Source organism: Orcinus orca, chromosome 2 (assembly GCF_937001465.1).
Source record: "Orcinus orca chromosome 2, mOrcOrc1.1, whole genome shotgun sequence".
NCBI classification, from domain to species: domain Eukaryota; kingdom Metazoa; phylum Chordata; class Mammalia; order Artiodactyla; family Delphinidae; genus Orcinus; species Orcinus orca.
This window is the reverse complement of record NC_064560.1, coordinates 125,614,930-125,639,178: the sequence shown is the minus strand read 5'-3', so window position 1 is coordinate 125,639,178 and position 24,249 is coordinate 125,614,930. Positions and strand designations below refer to the sequence as shown.

The 24,249-nt window shown below is 39.4% G+C and overlaps 1 protein-coding gene across 1 annotated transcript in view; it reads right to left on the bottom strand.

The window, feature by feature from the left end:
- The window catches only part of RPGRIP1 (RPGR interacting protein 1), a 162,519-nt gene that overhangs the window by 32,888 nt on the left and 105,382 nt on the right, over positions 1 to 24,249 (bottom strand). The window contains 16 exon segments of the mRNA XM_049705479.1: positions 5,885 to 6,023; positions 6,557 to 6,757; positions 7,061 to 7,245; positions 8,532 to 8,874; positions 9,431 to 9,582; positions 9,744 to 10,196; positions 12,255 to 12,372; positions 12,836 to 12,979; positions 13,448 to 13,608; positions 15,443 to 15,585; positions 17,622 to 17,695; positions 18,175 to 18,321; positions 19,223 to 19,246; positions 22,059 to 22,164; positions 22,824 to 22,955; positions 23,474 to 23,573. Coding sequence (XP_049561436.1) covers positions 5,885 to 6,023; positions 6,557 to 6,757; positions 7,061 to 7,245; positions 8,532 to 8,874; positions 9,431 to 9,582; positions 9,744 to 10,196; positions 12,255 to 12,372; positions 12,836 to 12,979; positions 13,448 to 13,608; positions 15,443 to 15,585; positions 17,622 to 17,695; positions 18,175 to 18,321; positions 19,223 to 19,246; positions 22,059 to 22,164; positions 22,824 to 22,955; positions 23,474 to 23,573 — 2,622 coding nt within the window.

Below are 24,249 nucleotides of genomic sequence, written 5' to 3'. Positions count from 1 at the left end.
AGACAGTCTCTTCAACAAGTGGTGTTGGGAAAGCTGGACAGCTACACATATATCAATGAAATTAGAACACTCCCTCATATCATACACAAAAATAAACTCAAAATGGTTAAAGACCTACATTTAAGACATGACACTATAAAACTCCTAGAAGAGAACTTAGGTAAAACATCCTCTGACATAAATCAAAGCAATACTTTTTTTAGATCAGTCTCCCAAGGCAAAAGAAATATAAGCAAAAAGATACAAATGAGATCTAATCAAACTTAAAAGATTTTGCATAGCAAAGGAAACAATCAGCAAAATGAAAAGACAACCTACTGAATGGGAGAAAATATTTACAAAATGGTGTGATGGATAAGGAATTAATATCCAAAATACAGAAACAGCTCATAGAATTCAATATCAAAAAACCAAACAACACAATCAAAAAATGGGCAGAAGGGACTTCCCTGGTGGTCCAGTGGGTGAGACTCTGTGCTCCCAATGCAAGCGGAACCCAGTCAATCCCTGGTTCCCCGACCAGGGTTAGACCGGGTTTGATCCCTGGTCAGTGAACTAGATCCCGCATGTATGCCTCAACTAAGAGTCTGCATGCCACACTAAGAAGTCCGCATGCCACAACTAGAGATCCTGCGTGCCGCAACTAAGATCCAGCGCAGCCGAAATAAATAAATAAACTTTTTTTTTTAATGGGCAAAAGACCTAAGTAGACATTTCTCCAAAGAAGACATACAGATGGCCAACAGGCACATGAAAAGATGCTCAACATCACTAATTATTAGAGAAATGCAAATCAAAACCACACTGAGGTATCACCTCACAGTGGTCAGAATGGCTATCATTAAAAATTCTACTAATAATAAATGCTGGAGAGGGTGTGGTGAAAGTGGAACCCTCCTACACTATTAGTGGGAATGTAAATTGGTAAAACCACTGTGGAGAACAGTATGAAGTTCCTTAAGAAACTAAAAATAGAGCTACTATATGATGCAGCAATCTCACTCCTGGGCATATATCCTGAAAAGATGTAAACTCTAATTTTAAAAGACATGCACCCCAATGTTCATAGCAGCACTATTTCCAATAGCCAAGACATGGAAACAACGCAAGTACCCGTCAACTGATGAATGGATAAAGAAAATGTGTCATTTATACACACACACAATGGAATATTGCTCAGCCACAGAAAGAAATGAAATATTGCCATTTGCAGCAACATGGATGGACCTAGAGAATATCATATTAAGTGAAATAAGTCTGACAGAGAAAGACAAATAATATATGATATCACTTATATGTGGAATCTAAAAAATAATACAAGTGAATCTATATACAAAAGAGAAACAACTCACAGACATAGAAAACAAAGTTAAGTTTACCAAAGATAAAAGGCAATAGGGGAGGGAAATTAGGAGTATGGGATTAACAGATACAAACTATATACTATACATCAAATAGATAAGCAACAAGGATTTACTATATAGCACAGGGAACTATATACAATATCTTGTAATAACCTGTAACAGAAAATAATCTGAAAAAGTATATATGTAAGTGACTCACTTTGCTATACACCTGAAACTAACACAGTATTGTAAACCAACTATACTTCAATTTTAAAAAACATGAGATATCACCTCACGCCTGTCAGAAGGGTTATCATCAAAAAGAACACAAATCATAAATGTTGGCGAGGATGTGGAGAAATGGGAACCCTCGCACATTGTCAGTGGGAATGTAAACTGGTGCAGCCAATGTGGAAAACAGTATGGAGGTTTCTTAAAAGACTAAAAATAGGACTACCATATGACTCAACTATTCCACTCCTGCATATATATCCAAAAAAAACCCACCATAAAACACTAATTCTAAAGATACACGCACCCCAATATTCATAGCAGCATTATTTACAACTGCCAAGATATGGAAGAAAGTGTCCATCAACAGATGAATGGATAAAGAAGATATATATACAATGGAATATGACTCAGCCATAAAAAAGAATGAAATTTTGCCATTTGTAACAACATGGGTGGACTTGGAGGGTATTATGCTAAGTTAAATAAGTTAGAAAAAGACATACTATATGATATCACATATGTGGAATCTAAAAAATAAAACAAACTAGTGAATATAACAGAAAAGAAACAGACTTGCAGATATATAGAACAAGCTAGTGGTTACCAGTTGGGAGTGGAAAGTGGGGAGGGGCAAGGTAGAGGTAGAGGATTCAGAGGTACCAACTACTATGTATAAAATAAATAAGCTACAAGAATATATTTTACATCACAGGGAACACAGTCATATTTTATAACTAAATTGAGTATAACCTTTTACTATTGTGAGTCACTATGTTGTAAACCTATAAAAATTGCCCCGATCTGGACACTCAAATTAAAGATAGATGGATCTGATGTTCAAATCCAGAATCTGCCGGAACAAAACGAAGAAAGCAACCCACAACTGACTATTGAGAGTGACAGTTGAGGTCCCAGAAAAAACAGACCTCTTTTTCATGACTTCATTTTTTGAATGAAGATATGAATTATATATATATCACTTTAAATATTGCCTCTGTCCCCTTTTTTGTCTTCTCCTACATTTTATTGAATATAGGACCACCTCATTTTATCCTTTATATCTCTTTTCTCTTTTCTGTAGGGTCATTCATTCTACAAAAAAGTAATAGGTCTTCAAGGTTTTGGTGAACTTCATATGAGCTCTCTCAGTGATGTTAGTTACTGGGTCAGATGTTAGCCTTGGTTGTGCTTCTGTCTTACATAAAACATGTACATGTACAAGTCACTTAACCTTGTTATGGATGGAATGTCTGTATCTTAAGTATTTGAAAAGAATTAAAGGTAAAAGCTTTCATTAAAAAAAGAAAAAAACAACCAGAAATTCATTCTCTCACAGGTCTGGAAGCTAGGCATCCACAATCAAATCCGTGCTCACTCCAAAGGCTCCAGAAGACAATCTGTCTTTTTTCTTTTTCCTTGTCTTTTCCAGCTTCTGGGAGCTTCAGGCATTCCTCGGCTTGTGGCCACATCACTCCAATCTCTGACTATATGGTCATGTTGCTTCCTCCTCATCTGCCTGTGTCTCTAATAAGAACACTTTCATTGGATTTAGAGTCTACTCAGATAATCCAAGATAATCGCATCTCAAGATCTTTAATTACACCTGCAAAGGCTTTTTTCAAATAAGTAACATTTACAGGTTCTTAGGTTTAGGATATGAACATATCTTTTTGGAGGTCACCAATGAAACCATTAGATTATTTATTTAAATTATGAATATATTTTAAACCCACAAGGTAATATTTTTGCTTTACACAGTCATTTAAAATTAACCTATATTCTTTGCTTTTCATTCCTAGTTGCATCTTTGTCTTTCCTTCTGGGATAATTTTCCTTCAGCCTAAAGAAAAAACTGTAAGTTTTCTTTAAAATGTAGCTTTGGAGCAAACTCTCCATTTTGATTTGTCTTTAAATGTCTATTGTGTTTTAATTCTGAAGGATCTTTTTGTTGTGTAGAGAATTCTTGATTGGTACTTAGTTATTTTCTTTTAGCACACTGAAATTATCTTGCCACTGGTTTCTGACTACCGTTGTCACTCTTGGTATGTCATTGTCCATCTTACTGATGCACCCATGACTGTCTTTCTTTTAAATGGATACTTTTGGTATTTTCACTTTGATTTTATTTTCTGCAATTTTACTCTGATATATCTAGATTTTGATTCATTTTTACTTATCGTGCTTGAGTTTCATTTCATTGAATATTAATACCTTTTATTTAGTTCTGGAAAACTCTAAGTCATTATCACTTTCAATATTGCCTGAGTCCCCCTTCTTTATCTTCTACTAGATTTAATTAAGTGTAGCTTAGACCGCCTCATTTGCTCTCTTTTCTCCTCTTTAGCATTTTCCATCTTGCCATCTCTCTGTGCTTTATTCTGGATATTTTCCATTTTTCTCATTTTAGTTGTGTCTAATCTGCTTTTAACCCATCTATTTCCCTCATAAATTTCTGTATTTAGCAGTTCTATCATTTCTATTGATTCATTTTCAAGTTTGCAATGTATTTTGCAAACATTTTGTAATTGATTCAGGCAAAAAAAATCCACACATAAACATAAATGGATGCCAAAATTATTAGGTGAAATCTGAGGAAGAATAAGATATTTATATGGACTCAAAATATTTTCTCATAGATTACTTAACAACTACAAAGGGAAAAATGATAACTTTTTGATAGAAAATGTAGCAGATGCTTTCTTAGCCAAGTGATCAAAGTTAACATCACCAATAATGGCACAAACTGACATCACGTACCTCCTAATGTGAAAAAGGATACAGTATCACTTCTGTGGTATTCCTGTAAAAAATTCATAACCTGAATCTAACAACAAACAAACATCAAACAAATCCAAACTGAGGCACTCTCTACAGAACAGCTCATCTATACTCTTCAAAAATGTCATGAAAAACAAAGAAAAGATAAGGAACTGTTCCAGATTAAAGGAAACTAAGGGGACATGACTGAATGCAATGTATGATCCCAGATTAGATAAAGGGGGTGAGGCAAGCCTGCTATAATGAACATTACTGAGACAATTGACAAAATCTGAAAAATGGACTGGACATTGGGTAATAACCTATCCATGTTACGTTTGCAAACTTGATAGTTGTACTGTCGTTATATAATATCGTTTTCCTAACTGAAATATACAGCTGTAAGGGGGAATGATATTTGCAAATTATTCTCAACTGCTTCAGGAAAAAAATGATAAATCAAAACGTGGAAAAGTATTAAAAGTTGATGAATTTGAATGAAGGTTTTATGTGAAATTTTTTGTCTTATTCGTGTAGCTCTTATATAATTTTGAAATTATTTTAAAACAAAATGTTTTTAAAAACGTATAGTATCAATTTTCAAAGCCCCAGTTCCTTGCTAAAATTTTAAAGTTCAGCTTTCATCTTCATGAAGGTAGTAAACACAGTTGTTAATGCAGGTTGTGGCTGATAACTCCAATGTCTGGAGTCCTAGTGGGCTTCAGGTCAGCTCTTGTCTCTCTAACCTGAAAGTGCTCAAAGCACAGTTCTGCCTCTCAGAGGATAAGAGAGGCTCAGAACAGTGCTGCCATCAGGGTGCCAGACCAGAGAGGGAAATTCTGCTCTGGGCAGACACCTGCCTATGCTGGGCAGAAACGAGATTCAGACTGTATTCCCATTTCTCCACCCCAAAAGACCACCGAAAGCATGGTTCTGTCTCTCCACTGCTTCCTCCAGACCAGCAATGTCCCCAGGCTGAAGTAATTCCAGCTGACCTCTCTGAGCTCCAATCATCTCTCCGATCTCGGCTAGGTGATTCCTCCCTCCCTAATTATTGGCACTTTAACGCTTTTAAGAAATATATTAACTTTAGCTTTTCAGTTGTTATCAATGGGAAAGTTGGTCTGAATTACCTAGTTTGCCATTATTATAACCTGAAATCATAACCTTCTTTTCATTGTAACCCAAAAGCTTTGCCTTATTTTAAAAGAAATTTGGATTCAAATCACAAATGAGCCAATCACCCTCTTCCCCTTATTTCTTTGTAACCGTAAGTCACGAGACCCTGAAGTGAATTAACATTTTATGCTTGCTAGCTAAAGTGGCTAGCTAGCTAGCTTTAAATACATAGACAGCTACTTTCTTTCAGAATTACAGCTTGGTTGGCCTAACCAGCACACTTGTAACATCAAACCGAGCCTAGGATCTCCAGTACTAATTTTTCATGAAAAGTTTAGCAATGAAAGATGAAAGAAGAAAGTAAATAACCAGCTTGATAAAATAATCCAGTGATTACATAGGAAAATCAGGTTTTAAAAAGACAATACCATTCACAGGATGTAGGGCTTCCTTTAGTATCCGTGCTGAATGGGATGATGTCATTTCCTCTTCCTTTTGCTGATTTTTTAAACCATCATCTGTGGAGATCTTAAGCCCTGAGAATTTCCATTCAGTGTAGTTCACCTGCTTCAGATTCAAATAACTATATATAAGTATATTGTGTAATTATAATAATTTAATATAATTAATATTGCATAATATAATTGATGTAATTGATACAATATAAATAATAATGAATTATATATAATTATAGTCATATAATATATATTTATAATCTCATATATATGTGTGTATATGTATTTTAGGCTACATAGTAACTTTAATCCAGTTTCCTATGAAGAAAAGGCAGTATCAAGTACATAGTATGTGTTCAATAAATACCTGTTCTTTATTTTGATTACAGTTGAAGTAGCCTGGTTAGGACTGTTGTCCTAAAGTTCTAAGCATAAATTATAGAGTCCACAGTCTGTTGAATTAAATTACATTGAAATGAACAGTCCAGAGGTTTATTAACCTATTTACGTTTGTGGAAACACATGCTCGCCACAAAAAGCCATGAATATTGCTTGCGTGCCTACTTCTGCTTCTACCTCTGAGAATAATATATTTTGGGACACTACAACCCATATTTTAGTTCTTCAGGGTTTCTAAGGCCTTACCTGTAGTGTATTTCCACTTAAGATGTTAGGACTAAGATACTCCATTCTGTTCTTTCCTTGAATGCCTGTTCTTTTGCCTTGTTTTCTTGAGTAACCTGGAACCTGGTGTTCCCCTTCCTTTCTTTCTCCCACCTGAGGAGGTTTTTGCTTAGCTTGATACTGGCCAGCTTCAATGGGAATCTCAATAGATACCATCTGGTCCTAAAGAGAAGGATCAGAGCCTTACAAGGTGATAGTTTAACAGCCTTGATACTCAAGAAAGGGATTTATGAGCTAGCATCAGACTTCATTTCTCTCCTGCCGTAAAGCTGAGAGATGCCGTCTCTTCCCTCCCCACAATAAAACCAAGGATTTTGCTCCATCCATAGCCTCATGGCATTATGAATGATGCAGATTAAATTTGCAGAACACATGACATTCACAGAAGGAATTTCTTTTACCCCAATTTTAATACTGCCTTCCTCAAATCAAATTTGCTCCACAAGATTGGTGGAGATCTGCTACCTGGGGAGGAAAGGAAGCTTCTTCCTCTTCAATTGAGGTATTTAAACTGTCCTTGGTGTCCTTCTCCTCACTCGGAGCTTCTGGTTTCGGGAAACTCTCCGGGGGTAGATAGCAAGACTTCCAATCCAGCTGCACCTGAACAAATCCATTGGGTTTCCCCCCAGGGTCCGTGAGGTTAAAATCACCTGAGAGACACACAGACATTAGTAAGATCCAATCACATGAAATAGGCAAGTGAGCGTTTAATAGCACCTTATCTATTACCTCCCCAGTTTGAATTTCACCATATTTTGTTTGTAATTAATTCACATCCACCAAGTAATCATGATGACAATACATTCAGGAGTAACATAAAATATCAGTGAATATTTATATTCACTCACAATATTTACTTCCAATATTCACTTAGAATATTTATAGGGGAAAATGGGCATCTCCAGGTTCAGGAAGGGATAGTCAAAAGATATACAGAGAGGTATAGCTTGCTTGTCGTCAGTCACCCAGCCAATAAACAAGAGCACATTCTTATTACTATTACCAAATGGTGGCTATGCCTTAGGCATACTAAGAAAACCATTATCTACACCCAAGTGGTCCGTATTTTTAAAATAACAAAAGCAAAGAAAACTTAAGCAAAATGGCTTTTTCCAAATGCCAGACTTCTGATTTGTAACACTGATTAATTTAACAGACGGCTCACATTGCCTCTCTTTGGCAAAGGACGAGTTGTGAGCAGAAGTGTCAGCCTTTTTCTTTTTCTTTCTTTCTTTTTTTTTTTTTTAGCACTTGTGGTATTGGGAGGAGGGAGGCCTCACACACTTCCTGGAACATCCAAAAGCTTGTTAAACATGGTTGATACTGGCTACACCCATTCACACTTCCTAATGAGAGCACGGACATTGCTGCCTCACCCTCCCAGGACTGCAACCAGAGAGATGACCCTTCTTTGGTGTACCTTACAACTCTGGCTATGAACATATGATAAGGTAGTATGGAGTTCAGCTCCATATGGGGGGAAAAAATCCAAGAAATTTGTCATATGTGGCATGGAAGACTAATTTGGGTCTAATGTTTAAAAGGAGCAAGAGAATTATGGGGGAATGTTAAGGACATAGCTTATAATCTGGTATCTAGTCATGTGCTAGGAAATAATAGGCCTTAAGTAAAGACAAATACTGGGAAGCACTATAGAGATGGAAAATGTTGGTTCAGACACAGAGGTATGGGCTTCAGATGGGTGGGTCTACCTCCTTGGGAATCTTGCTTCTGTTGCTGAAAAGAAGCCAATGTTTCTATATGATTAGTGAGGCTTATAAGTCTTCTACTCTCTCACTCTTGACAATATTCTCAAATCCTTTCAGCAGGTTTTAAGAGAAACTGTTCCAAGCAAGTAATAAAAGAAAAGTAGAATTAGGACAGGGAGACAACACTGGGCAGAGAGCATAAAGAGGTAATAACCTTGAACTCCTACCTTTAATGGATTTGTTTTGTGCAAGAGGAAGCAAGGGCACTTGGACGCGGCCAAGGTATGAGCCAGGCTCTGAGTCTTCATCATCAAAAACGTACACAGACAGGGCCTCCTGCCTCAGATATTGATCCAGGTCAGAAGTCACAAGCACTGGGAATCGAGCCTCGTCTCTGAAGTAGGGATTGTTACTGGCTGGAATGACGGCGGTGTCGTGGTCAGAATAGGTAAAGAAGCGATACATGGCGTATGGACTGGGTTGGGCTCCCAGCCATCGACTCTGGAGGCCGCAGCATCGGATGACTTCCACCCGCAGCTCATTCTGATGCTTCCTGGTCTCCGATCTGGGCTGAAAAGATGTTGGTCTTGGATTGAGGAAAAGGGCAGGCTGAGAGAGTCGTGCAGGTGAAGCCCAGCACCCTTAATGAGGAAGAGCTATGACCTAAAGAACTGCTGACTCCTGACTGGGTCACAGAGAAGCCTAATCAATGACTTTCACCTGCCTGCAAATTGACTCTGGCAGATAATTATCTGAGGGAGATGTTGGCACTCAGGCCTCATCTTAGACTGGGTCACAGAGAAGCCTAATCAATGACTTTCACCTGCCTGCAAATTGACTCTGGCAGATAATTATCTGAGGGAGATGTTGGCACTTAGGCCTCATCTTAGAGATTGGTACAGAGAAGGCATTTTGTTCACAGCAGGGAGAGGTAGCTAGCTCCAAGGGCATGATTTCATTTCAAACTCAAGCTTGACCAAGGGAAGTATCTGGACTAGTTGTGGTGTGACAGTTTTTCTCTTTCATTCACATTCAACAAGTGCTTATTGAGGGTAATACTAAGCTGTTCTCATGAGCTGCTTGGCTGAGTCTCCTTTGAGATGCATGGGCACATCCTTTTTCTCACCTCATCCTCCTGGGCCTCCCAGGCTCCAAGCACATTGGCTGACAGGTATGCCTGGGCTTTCTTTCGCTTATTGTATGCTTGTAGGCTGGATCTTATGGGGAAGTGCAGCCTCATCCAGTACTCTAGCACCCCAAAGACTTCTCCACCAGCTCCTGGGTAGCAGAAAGTATGAAAGGCATGGAGGATACAGATGGTGTGGCGAGGATCAAGAATAAAGGCAGAGGAATAAAATGGGAAACCACCAGAAGACAACTATACACTTTGGGAAATTCCACATTAGTCCCGGGAAATGTGGGAGGCTGACAGCACTTACCAGTAAGTGTGGCAGAGCCATGGACTCTCTCCACGGTTTCTAGAACCCTGTCAAAGCAAATCCAGCCAGCTGCAAGGGTGCGGTGCTCACTGGCTATAGCCTGGTGTAGATGAAGCTGGGCTGACGTCCCTTGAAGGTAGTGCAAGAAGAGGGAATCTGTCTCCACTACATACTGAGAAGTGAAGTCATAGAGGGGCTGCAGCCCCACAGCTAGTGGGGTGCAGTGGGTTTCAAAGTCATAGAAAGAATAGGTGCAGAAAGTGGTAGGTTGCGTGTCTCCAGCCTGAGCCAGGGCAGCAGGTGTCAGGAAGGCCTGGTGGATGTGCAGTTCGAAAAGATTCTCACTCTGATGCCATGGAGAAATGTCCACTTTATCCTCATCTCCATGGTCTGGCAGTGGTTTCAGACATAATGACAACTGTCGGGTGCCATAAGCCACATCTTTGAGTTGTTCTAGAGGGGAAAGAAAACTGCCTATCCATTAAAGGGTAGGGAATTCTTCCTTAGGGTAAAGGAAGGTGGACAGAAAGAGAATAAAAACCATGGTGAAGTCCAAGTTGTGACTATTTCAAGAAACGATGTGATTCAAAAAGAAAAGCAATAGAATGACAATCAGGTGCTTTGAATTCTGATGGCCAAATAATCCAATGCCTACTTTAGAGATGAGGCACAACATGAGTGATTGGAAAGTAAATGCTAAGCTCAGGAAAACACTGGAGGCACAGTTTCATCTAGAGATGACATCGTTTTGGATTATAGCAGTATCTTGTGAATTAATTGTTAATTCCATTACAGAAACACTAGAAACACAAAATGCAAGTATTTCCAAAAGTTTGGGATATTGGCCTTGGAGAAAATAGCAAGTTACAGTCATGGTGTCTATGACATTACACTGGGCCCCATTAAGATGATTCCTCTTTTCCAGTCAGATCAATCACAAGGATCTTCATTCTGTTAAGAATTTGGTTTCATTGTAAGAAGGCAAAAAAAAAAAAAAAATCCACTTTAAGTCAAAGAGTAATGGAGTAAAAGTGGGGGAGGGCACTTACTGAAAAGAGGTTGAAAATATTGGCGATGAGATACAAAATAAAGATATGTAAGACAGTCCACCAAATCTGTGCATTACCTCCCATGTCCAACCAACCAGAAACTTTGATATATAGTCTGCTTCAAATCGGGGAGTATTTGAGTTGTCACAGTGTGTTGATGGTGAAGGTCCTATTCTAAGAGTTAAAGTAGTAGAAGAAAATACTTTGGGTACATCAGAATGTCTTCCTGCCCAAAATAAGTGGAATACAGAGACTGGTGAACAGTTTCTTAATTCATAAGATTAACATAAATAAAACATATTCAAAATTTTGCATTATGTGTCACAAGGTTAATAATCTTAGCATATAAAGAACTTCTACAAATTAACAATATACTATTAAGAAATAGTAAAGGGCAGGAACAGGCAAGTCTCAAAAGAAATAATTTAAATAACTGGTAAACATATGAAAAACTCTTCAGCCTTACCAGTAATGAAAGAACTACAAGTTAAAGCAAATAAATCTTCAGAGGTAGGTAATTGTATTTAACCTGCACTGTCCTGGGAGAAACACCCTGAATCTGAAAGACATGAGAATTTCAATCCAAAGGATTTCCTTTGTTATATTGCAGGGACCTTTTAACTGACGCACCCTGGCATGCATAAATCATGCTTCTGAATGACCCACCTCCCTTTACTCTAGTTCCAGGCTCACTAAGTATCCTTCTTATTGATTCTGCTTCCCCAAGAATGAGCTGCCATGAGCATATTCTCAAGGCAGCAATGAAAGAGCCCCTATCATAAAATAACAAATGAACATTCGGGTGTAAATATCAGTCTTTGGTGAATGTGGTTAGTACGGGTCAGGTCTCTCACCACTGGGTATAATAACAAAGCCAATTTTCTCAATATGTAAGGCTGAGACCAGATCCTGGTCGACAGTGACTGAATTAAGTACAGGAAGTATCACATTATAAAATTTGCATAAGTGTCCAGCCACCTGCCCTGTTATGTAGACATCCTCAGACTGCAACAAAGAATTCAGAGACTTTTAGAGAGAAATCACAGAAAAGGATGACAAGAGATGAGTGATGTAGCTCTATTATCTCCCCAAAACTGAAATATAGGCCTGGCTTGAGGAAACAATCTTGAGAGAGGGAGCGTGTTACCCACCCTGAGGGCCAACAGTGATACACTCTTATTTTCAAAACAGATTCAGCAATTGCTGGGCCCTGTTGAAACTCTCCAGAGAAAAGACACTGACATGATGCAGGAGAAGAAACTGCTAACCATGTATTAAAACAACAAAGATGATAGGATAATCAAGAATGGGAGGGATAAGTCCTATACCGAGACATAGAGGGCACCCTCTTGACAGGTGCAGAGGGGAGCACGGGCATTTAGCTCTGTGACAGATCCTAAGAGGAAGTGAACAAGGTACTAAGACTTGCCGGATACTGGAAGGCCATGGCTTCTTAAAATACCTTCCAGCTGATTGATACGCTTGTTCTTGAGGTCTAGGAGTTGACTCAACCTCTCCAGTTTTTCTTTGTGAACTTTATTTTCATTATCGGCTTTTGTCATCATTGCCTCCAGTTCCTCCTGAAACGAAATAATGTCTGAACTTTTCTATCTCAGTGGCCCAGAACCAAAGAGCCCAGATAAAAAGGTGGTACTTGCTGGGTAAAAGAGACTCCACTATCTCCTTAGCAGGGCAGATTCATCCACTAGAAAAAGGCTTAGGTTCCTCACAGACCCCTCCAGGACCAGTTGTGCTATTAGTGCCATAGGATAGTATTTTTCCTGGGACTGGCAAAATTTGAACCCAGAAGCTTCCCACTTGCCATTTTCATTAGCTGGCCCCTTCTGGCTTTTATTGCCAAGGTGCCATGGGCATGTGTGAGTCCTCAAGTTTTTCAAAGGACAGCACATCCTGTGTTTGCATACGTCAGCATATCACCTTGCATCAGCCCTGGAAACTCGGGTCTTGCTTCATTCCCCGTCTTGTAAGTAGTTCCCATGTGCCCATTTATTTATCCCCTTCCTGTACCATCTTTTCCTGCACCTGATAACACACGTTGATCTTGCGCTGCAGAATAAGCATGTCTCTGGTCTTTTCTAGTTCCAATATGGTTTCTGCATGCAATACTTGCAACTCACTTAACATCTGGGACAGTTTCTTTTCTTCTTGGTTTTTTGGTTCACAGGGCTACAGAGGAAAAAGCATTGGTAAAAGGGAGTATAAATATGATAGGTATAGTAATAACTATTCTCTACAGCAGCCGTTGATAATAGTAAAATACCAGCAGCAGAATCTACTCCAATATGTAGAAGAGGACCTGTGTTACTTTACAAGTGCTCTCTCCCCTAGTTCCTCATGTTCAACAGCAGCAGTGAGTAAGTTATACAATCTCCCATGGCTGTTTGCTCTTCAGCAGATCATTGCAAGTCCTCATCTGAAAAAAATTCTAAATTTTATGAGCTGTACAGTGTGGAAAAAGTCTGTGGAGCTCATGAAGCTATCTCTACTCTCAGCCTTCTCATATACTTCCAAATATTGTCCTCAATCAGGACAAAATATTATTCAGTTAGTTTTCTAGTCCCTTCATCTTTTCAAGGGATATTTGCCAGCAATCCCTCTTGTAGAGGGGACCTGTTTGATTAAAGATGCTCTTACCTCTATCTGAGTGGTCTCTTGGAATAGAGCTGGGTAAGTGGCTGGTTCAGATTGCCAGTCAGGAGATTGGGAAATTGTGTCTTTATTTCGGAGGTCCTCCACTTCCTGTTTATGCTTCTGAAGCAGGTTGGTGACTTCAAGCTTCAGATCCTTGTTTTGAGCTGGGGAAAAAATAATACAGAAAGCTGAAACTCTGCAGCTACCAACAACCATATTAAAGTTGGCCCAAGTATGAATTAAATTTTCCCACTAATGTTTAATTCATTTTATACACTTGCCCTTAGAGAAGCAATTCTCTCTTATTTCTACAAAGGGGTTCTAGCTTATTGACCCTGAGTTGACATTTGGACTCCAAAAACAAACAAAAAAAACACCTGCAGAACTGTAGTATGGAAGGGAGAACTACCACCACCACAACAAAATCAGAGCCACTTGACCAACTGGGATAGTCCAAACTTTTTGACAGCACCATTTAATTCAGTATCTCCCCAACCATTCCCCAACTCCATCTGACTTCTATGCTGTTGGCTCTCTGTGACACCCACCTTGACTCTGACCCTGAGTTGGAGGAAGGGAGGTTGGGCATTTGGACATTTCCATGTGTGTTTCGGGGAAGGAAGGTGATCAGCATTTAGTGTGATCATTTCAGTATCATGCATTACAGAGGAGGTTAGATTAGATTACCCACAAGACTTCACTTGTACTTCATACATACTACAAGATCCTTAGCATGTGCTCCTAAGCTTTATCCTTTTATGGTTCCTGACTCTATTTTTCTTGATGTCATATTTCTTTTCCTCCACTTTTTTTATGTGAACATACTAGAATATGATGAAATGTAAGTTTGATAAGACTAAATATCAAGGTCCAGCCTAGCAAAAAGAAGGGAGACAAAGGTCTCTTTGACAGTATTTAAAAATCTTCAGAATAACTACTGTGATCCAAGAATTAAGACAGGGGGAAAGGGCTTCCCTGGTGGCGCAGTGGTTAAGAATCCACCTTCCGGGCTTCCCTGGTGGCGCAGTGGTTGAGAGTCCGCCTGCCGATGCAGGGAACACGGGTTCGTGCCCTGGTCCGGGAAGATCCCACATGCCGCGGAGCGGCTAGGCCCGTGAGCCATGGCCGCTGAGCTTGCGCATCCGGAGCCTGTGCTCCGCAACGGGAGAGGCCACAACAGTGAAAGGCCCACGTACCGGAAAAAAAAAAAAAAAAAAAAAAGAATCCACCTTCCAATGCAGGGGACATGGGTTTGAGCCCTGGTCCAGGAAGATCCCACATGCCATGGAGCAACTAAGCCCATGAGCCACAGCTACTGAGCCTGCGCTCTAGAGCCTGCCAGCCACAACTACTGAAGCCCGAGCACCCAGAGCCGGTGCTCCACAATAAGAGAAGCCACTGCAATGAGAAGCCTGTGCACCGCAACCAAGAGTAGCTCCCACTCGCCACAACTAGCGAAAGCCTGTGCGCATCAACGAAGACCCAATGCAGCCAAAAATAAATAAATAAAATAAATAAATTTTAAAAAAAGATGGGGAAATAGTAGTGGTAACCAAGAGCAATAATTTGCTTCTCAATTTCAGGCATCAGATGCTAAAACAAAACAATTCCCAACCACCCTAAAATGACTGATGAGAATAAAAGGCAGAAAAATTCATTTTCAATAAATTGACTTTAAGTCAAATAAATTTTAAGTAAAATTTAAGTAAAATAAATTTACTTTCAATAAATTGACTGTTTAAAAACATTATAACTTAAGAATTGGCATTCTCTCACATGGAAAGTCAATATGTAGGGATAAGTATGTGTGAGGTAGGTGTCATGCTTTCTTGATTGTGAATCTGACCTGACTGCCAGTGTTCTTATTCTAGTTATCCAGGACCCACACAAAAATAGGATCAAGTGATGGGACTGGAAAAATGCTGGCCCAAGTTCCCTTCTCCCAAACCAGATGTAGAGGATGCCTCATCTGAGAGAACTCTTCAGGGCTTGACCTACCTTTCTCTCTTGACAGCTGAAGTAAGACTTTTCTCTTCTCCTCCACCTCAGCATCCAGGTGATCCTGCAGCTGAGAGACTTTCTGCTGTAGCTGTTCTCCTTGCTCATTGCTCCAGTGAGGCTGATTACTGCTATCCAGCATGCTGAAAATGGGAAGCAAGTAAGGAGGGAGGGGAGAGTTGTCAGATGGACACTCAAAGGTGGGTGATATGACGTCTTTATTACACAGTTTCAGCATCTCCTGGGCCTAGTTCATCATTCATTTCCCTACATGTTTTTTCTGCCCCTGCTTTCTCTGTAACTGTCATTTACCAACTGCCTTGGAACTTTTGGGTCCTATTGAGGAGTTGCTTAGTATCACTTCGGTTTAAGTCTCAAATAACCCCCTGGGCAAACAACGCAAGTCATATCTATTTCCCAAGGAACGTCTCCAGCATGATGGTTTTCTTTAATTAGGGAATTGTGTACCAAGACATTCTCAGGCCTGCTAGATTAGAAATAAGTAACAGAATATTCTTCTTTTCCTTACTCCGTTCCTCTGTCTACTTTCACCAGTGGCTAGTTTAGAGAATACTTGCCTTTGAACTAGATTGTAAATTATTATACTGAAGGGCAGGAACTAAACTTTTCAATAACTGCAGCCTGCACACCACTATATCTAGCTGTCAGGGCAGACCCATCTTGAGTGTAAAAGACACATGGCCAGTTCTTGATTATTTACACAAGTGAAGTGACATTGATAAGCAATTATTTCTGCTTATGTCTTTTTCCTAGTTATCACTTTAATAAATGTGGTCTAAAAACAACTTGTTAAGCTAGTACTAAGATTTCTTGGCACTTTCTGCCCATACATTACATGATGATCCAAGAAGATAATGTTATGAATAATGAAGGGAAGAGGCCAATAGTAATGTCTACCACAGGGAGTCTTCAAAGTGGGTAATCCCCACACTACCTTATTTCACTTTGTTGAAGAGCAACAGTTGTTCCCAGGATGCTCCCATGCAACCTCCCCAATCTACCCCCTGCTGCCTTTAACTTATAAGAAGGCACATTTAATTTTTTTAAACTTACAGGTATTTTTAATTTCAAAACCACTACGTAAATATATGCTTGTGAAAAATTAATATGATATAGAAGTATATAGAATAAAAGTGCCTCTTTGCCCTATTTCAGTCCTTTCATCTCATTAAAAGTTTGTGGATGCACACACACATGACATAAATTAGGTCACAATGAACACATTCTTTGGCAATTTGATTTTTCTTTTAATAGTGTATCTTAGGCATATAGATCTATCTCATTTTTTACAGCTTTATACCGTTTCAACGTGGCGGTGCAACACGATTTATTTAGTCGATCCCTATCATAAGAAATCTGGATGGTTTCCTTTTTTTTTTTTACTATTACTAATTAAATTAACAATGTATTAATTAACATTCTTACTACACAGATCTCTTTGCACATACACAAGAGGATTTCTTTAGTTTTGATTCCAAAAAATGGGTTATCGGGGGCTTCCCTTGTGGCGCTGTGGTTGAGAGTCCGCCTGCCAATGCAGGGGACACGGATTCGTGCCCCGGTCCGGGAAGATCCCACGTGCCGCGGAGCGGCTGGGCCCGTGAGCCATGGCTGCTGAGCCTGCGCGTCCAGAGCCTGTGCTCCGCGGCGGGAGAGGCCACGGCAGTGGGAGGCCCGCGTACCGCAAAAAAAAAAAAAAAAAAAAAAAAAAGGGTTATCTGGCATAAAAGATATGCACGTTTAACATTTTTTTGATAGTGTCAAATTCCGTTCCAAAAATAGTCTGCCAATTTATATTCTCACTAACAGTACTGAGTACCAGTTTCCCGGTATCCTTATCGAGACTAGGTATTATTTTTATTTTTAAAATTCGGAAGGCACTTTTCAGTAATTGTCTTTTTTTTTTTTTTTGCGGTACGCGGGCCTCTCACTGTTGTGGCCTCTCCCATTGTGGGGCACAGGCTCCGGACGCGCAGGCTCAGCTGCCATGGCTCACGGGTCCAGCCGCTCCGTGGCACGTGGTACCCTCCCAGACCGGGGCACGAACCCGCGTCCCCTGCATCGGCAGGCGGACTCTCAACCACTGCGCCACCACGGAAGCCCCAGTAATTGTCTTTTATAACAAAAAAATGTTCTGGGATCCAAACTTGGTACTCACTTTTCTAAGAGTTTGTCATAATTGTCATTCAGCAATTTTCGTTCTTTTTCCAAATCTTCAACTCTCTCCTGAAACTAAGAATGATAGTAGAGTGCGTGAGATAAGATTTTAAAATCTATTACCTTGCACAGGGTCTCCCTTTTCTGTTGCAGGGTGGGACTTGCGTGGGAGATTTTCTGTGTTCATCTCCTATGTCTATGAGGATCCATTCAACTATAAAGACTTGAACCAATTGAAGGTGTGATAGAAATTTTAATTGGAATTAATGAGGATTCTCTGAATTAAATTTTCATGGTGTCTGGGTTTCTACTGTTAGGGAAACAGCAGAACATTATAATAGAGAAAAGACTTTGGAGAACAGACATAAATATAAATCCCAGTTTTTCCCCTAATGGTATAATCTTGAGCAAGTTATTTAACCACTTGGAATCTCATTTTTCTTATTTGAAAAAATAAAATACCCATATTTTTGCTAAGATACACTTTTTAACATCTCTGAAATTGGAATGTCACATACAACTGATGGTATCTTTCAATTATTATTGTTATTTACCTCTTTCAGTGTTATCTGCAGGATGGACACATCTTCCAGTTGGCTCTTCAAGCTCACAGCCTTCTTGCTCTCCTCCTTCAGCTCTGCCCTGAGCTCATTCACTTGGCTGAGGAGGGCATCATGGGCTGTACCCAGGATTCCCTGATTCTGGGGCAAAAGGAAAGTTGCTCTGCGAATGTTCATATCACTCAGCAGGAGGTGTCTCAAGATACAAACAACTGGAGCATTCCCTAGTGGAAATCTCAAAGAAGGGCTTTGATTTATAGTATGTTGCCTTTGCACTGTAAATTGACCTTGTTTTCCACCCTAGCATTTCTCAGGAAGTACCGTTTCCCTGTGAGTGAGGATTTTCCACTCTGGGAAACTGTAATTTGTCACTGGAGCCTTAATTTTCCCAAGGTTCAAATTCAACCCTGATTCTAAATTAAGTGCCACCTTTCTCAGCTGCCTTTACCTTCTAAGCTATGTGAATGCTTTTTATGATGAAATATTTCTCCTTTTGCCCCTAGCAAAGTGATGTGTTAACTCTAGAAGTTAAGTGCATTTTTCTGGCAGAGTTCCCAGCATGACCATGTTCCTTCTGGTGAGGAACAGTTGTGGCTGGTCATGTTGGGAACTCTGCCTTAGTGACTCTTAATCACGGACACTTACCTAGCTTCACCTGTACCCCACTCACAGAGGTGCAAATATTTAGTAACACCAGAGAAGGTTTGCAACAACTTTGCTATATCTCACCACCTCGCACATGCTAGAGGACTACTCTTAGGAATTTTTCAACAAATGCTATAATTCTCTGTAGCAATAGGCTGAAAAATACTATTCCAAATATTTCTCAACTCAGATCTCATATTTCAATTTTTGTGAAAACAATGCAGTATCTTCTGATAATAGTGATAGTACCATTTGTCTCAATAAAAATTATATAACATAATAACTTTGATATAGTTAGCTAAATTCTGGTGTTATGTTACTTGAAGATGAAGATTCATTTGGGTTTCATTCCTCTGATTACTAAGAAACAGAGAGTTAAGGAATCTTTATTAAGTACCTTCTGGAGCAGAGTTTCATATGCCTGAAAGAAAGAAAAAAGTATTATTCTATTGATATATCAACTTGATGTTTATAATACAAATGTTTAAATATTTATTTTAAAAGATGTTATAAAAAATTCCCATAAATCAAGTCAATTTGTGTGCCTGTTTACTAATTGCTGCTCCTTTTCCCCTGCCCTAGCTTGCCAGGCAGTCTGTGAATGTAATAGATGACACCATTTCTTTAAAAAGGATGAAGGGTCATTTATTCACATTTGCATTGCACTTGGTGGATTTTCTAAGAAGTATTTTTATTTTCAAACTAGGTGCCATCTCTTACTCATCATGCTTCAGAAAGGTCTCTTTCCAGTTTTAGAAATAGAAAAAACAACAATAGCCAAACTCACAACAACAGCTACTATTATTGGTTGAGTAATTACTATGTTATATGTTACTGTGTGTTTCATTATCTCTTACATTATGATCATCATAATTGTTTCACATATATTATCTCATTTAATCCTTACAACAAATCCGAGAGGTATTGTTATCTAAACTTTAAAAATAAGAAACCCAAAGCTCATAGAGCTAACTTGCCCAGAATCGCACAGCTTTCAAGGGGCTGAGGCAGAACTTTACCTCAGCCTGTGTGACTCCAGAGTCTGCACTACTGACCACATTTTACTGCTAAGGGATTAAGAGGATGCAAACTTATCTTAGTATATGTGTAAGTAAGCATGACTAGAAAGGTAAATTGCTTAAAAAAACCAAATTGTAAAACCTACATTTTAGAAAATTATTCACCATTTTAGGTCATCTTTGCCACTACCACTAATATGGGCAAAGACATTCAATTTAGAATGGCTTTCTCCCTGTCTTCCTTTAATGCAATGGAAGAATACATGGATTTTTAAAAAAATCTAATTCCACAAATATAGCTATTTACCCATACAACTTTAAAATAACTTCCTTTCCAGATTTCCCATCCTTTCAGTGCTACCAGAATTAACCGAATCAAAAGATTACGAGCATATGCACAGTTCTCTACAAAACATAGGTTTGGAGTTTGGCCTTGTACAGATGCCCTTAGTCCCAATCAAAACAGACATACCAAGGGCAGCACCAGCTGTAGCTAATCTCAATGAATGGCACCATCATTTAATCACCCAAGCTAGAGACCCAGAAGTCATCTCTCATTTCTGCTTTTCCCTCACCCACTCTACTTTGGTGATGAAGTCCGTTCTTCCACTTCCTGGGCCTCTCCCAACACAGTCCTTTCTCTGTGAGCCTCTCTCACTGCCTTGGTTGGGGCCCTCATCCTGCCTCCCTTGGATCACTCATCTGTTAAGTAACATCTGTTACTCATCTGTTACCTCCAGTCTTGTACCAGCCAACCTATCATTCACTCTACTGCCAGATGATCTTTCCTGGTAGTTTTGTCATTTTTGAGAAGTTGAAAATTTCAGTAAAGTATAAGTACTATAATAGCAGTCATCTATAATTCTACTACTACCCAGAATTAATCATTATTAGTGCTCTATAATAGTTTCTTGAAAGTATTATTCTTTTTATTAACATGTATTTCAAAATATTTTGGACATTAAAAAAAGGCAAAGTGATCTCTTTGGGGAAAAAAAAATTGATCATGTTACCAACTTGCTTAAAACCTTTCTGCAGCTCTCACTATCTGTAGGATAAAGTCTAAATTCCTGATAAGACCTCCATGACCTGCTCCCTGATGTTTCTCACCTCTGTGCCGTGGCCTACACCACTCTTCCCCGGAAAGCCCTTCCCTCTCTTGCGTGCTCATTAACCCCTGCCAAACTGTCAGTATTTGGCTCACGAATAGAATCTCTTATGGATCCTTTACAGACCCTGCGCCCCATCCTCTGGTGCATCTATTCTCTCTTTTGTGTCGCACCCATACCCTGTTTGTGCATAGTTGTACTTGTTTACATCTTGTCCTCTCACTCTTGTAAGTTCCTTGAAGGCAGGAGCTGTCTTAATTATCTTTTTAATCTTTGTATCCAAGTGCTTTGCACACTTCTTGGTAGTCAATAAATGTTTATTCAATAAAAGAATGGTGCCAATCTATTATTTAGAACCTCTATGCCCTATTTCTACCGTTCAGATATGAGTTTCCATCGTGTGGTAGTGAGAAGAGTGTGAGCCTTGATGCCAGATAAAACTGGACTCAAATCCTGCTCTGCCTCTTGCTATTTTTATAACTTGAGCAAGTTACTTAACTTCTTTGAGGCTCAGTTCCCTCATCCGTTAAACGTACTTACCTTTATGGCTGTTGTCAGGCTTAAATGAGATCATGATTCTAAGTATCTAGGACAGAGTCCGTCACATAGAAAGTGCTCAGTAATCTGGTTTCCTTCCCCTCCCCTGTGACTGCTCTTGGCTCCCCAAGTTTAATTAAACTCTGGTTGTGGTTTTTGGCTTGGAACTTAACCTGACACAAGGTAACCTCACTTAATTCCACCTTAGCAGGCAGGGCTTGAGCCTTCTTCCCAGCAGAGGGATAATGGCAAGTACTGGAAAAAGAATGGATTCTGAGTCGTAAGGCCTGGATTTGAACATCACCTACCTATTTTGTGACTTTCTTTTTTTTTTAATTTTTATTTATTTTTTTATACAGCAGGTTCTTATTAGTCATCCATTTTATACACATCAGTGTATACATGTCAATCCCAATCTCCCAATTCATCACAATTGTGTGACTTTCGACAAGCAACTTAGTTTCTCTCCATTGTGGTCTCCCATGTGTAAAGTGGAGAAAATAATACAAATCTCTTAACTAACTGATTTTCTTCCCCCAAAAAGGCACAGCTGATGATGGCAACTCACAGCTTGGACTTCTGTTAATTGTGCTTTTGTCACTGCCAAAGAAGTATTCCTTTCATGTAAGAGCTTCTTAAGTCGAATCAGTTGTATATTCTCCTTAATGGAAGCTCTGGAGAAAGACGACAGTGTTAAAATATCCTTTGTGAATGGACAGAGTTAAGTATTTTTCCCCCTGTGGATATGGACAGGGACACAAAGGAAGATCGTTATTTCTGAACCTAAGAGATCATGTTTTCTTTATCATTTCAAAGGTATTGGGGGAGGATTTGGGTTCGCTAGACTCTGTCTCAGAGATTCCCAATTCTAGCTGCTGTGGGATGTTGACAGTGAAGGAGGCAGTGTGGGGAGAAGTGGCAGGGAGGTATACAAGAAATCTCTGTACTTTATGCTCAATTTTGTTGTGAACCTAAAACTGCTCTAAAAAATAAAGTCTATTTTTAAAAAAGTTTTCCAGGGACTAAAACAGACCAGCCACGTAAAAAAAAAAAAAAGTTTTCCAGGGACTGATGCACAGTGGGGGCTGAGAGCCCCCATCTGGTGATGAGGATGAAATAGTTTTCCTTCTGTGAAGTGAAGCAGCAGACTTTTATTATATATAAGCATCCCTTTTATGTTAATCCATTACTTAACCACTTGGGCCTCCAGGTCTACTTCTCAGATTGAATTAATCCCAAGCATTCTCTTTTCCTCTGAGATGGAAGAAAGGTACAAACAAGAACCTCTTTTTCAGTTCATTATGGCTTGAGGCATGGAATGCCACACCCTTACCGAAGCTCTGTGGCCTTCTGAGCGCACTCCAAAGAGCTTCTCTGTGCAAAATTCTCATCTTTGGACCACATTTTCTCAGAAGACTTGGGTGGTTCTTCCACTTGCATAGTATCGCTGGTCATAATGTGGGCACTGTTAGGCATGCATAGGCCAGTGAGTTTAATCATAATTATGACTTTGTTAAAAGAGATTATACTGTTAGAATTAGGAATATTAAACACGAAAAGAAGAATTAGAAACTGCTGTTATAGGGGTTTAGAACTGGGCTCTCACATATATAAAAAGAACTTAGAGGAGTTAGTAATCTTGGCATATGTGGAGGATAAACTTACCAAATATAGCTTTCCAGTGTCAAACAGAAATATAAGTGAATTACGACCTAAGGGGGAAAATATAAAGGGAAAGAGAGGGAATACCTTCAATTAAGGAAAGAGTCTTTATTTTCCTTTCCTTGGAAGACAAAGAGATGCTTATTTTCCATTTTTAAGCAATGAAGTTGGAATTTGACAGCTTCCAAATTGGGCTGACTTTCATCTTCTCTGATTATGCTGGAATGACTCAAAAATGGCAACATTCACTTGTTCCCTAAATGAGGTTTTTCCAATTACAGTTGAAAGAGTAACAGCACAGGATAAAGTAAAAGAACTCACTGTTCGCTGGGTTCACTGGATACTTCACCTCTGACTTTTTCATTTGTCACATGTTCCTTGAATGTGGGAGGAGCTGTGTAGCTCAGCCTGTCCCTTGACTCTGAAAGTTTAGACAGAAGATGCAGACTCTGGCAACAGATTTTTCCAGAACCCCAAGTGCTAGAAATGGAACACCAAGTGCTGGAAGTAGGGAGCCTTGAGATCTGGAGGAAATCCTTATATGACCAATGATCTCAGAGGGGAGCTTCTCAGTTTTTACTCTTGCAAAAATATGCAACTACTGATTTAATAAGTCAGACTCTCAAGTAGGTCAGTATAAAGGGGAAGAAGAGCAGGGACTGTGTATCTAACTCTAATGCATCGTTGTCCCTAGTGCCTAGTATATAACTGGTATTCAATAATGCTGAAGTTAAACTGAATTGAAATTTAGACTTATTTAGTTTTTCTACTTTTAGCTGTTTTCACAAAGATTTTGTTGGCTCAAGGAGGGAGCTTGAAAATATAGGGCTGTGCTGAACAAAACCTAACATTGAGTCCCCAGGGTTAAGACACCCCATTCCCATGGACCTAAAACAGGGATGAGTAGGCCAGGTGAAGGAAATTTACACACAGCACTATATTTAATTCAGTGTTGGGTTTCACAGCAGCCAGAGACGCTTAGCCACTTGGGATACAGGAAGATGAAAATCTGCAGCTCCTCACTTAACAGCCTGATTTCCAAGGCCTGGACTTCAGGAATAGGCTTTGACAATCTCTGAACCCATGGAATTGTATGC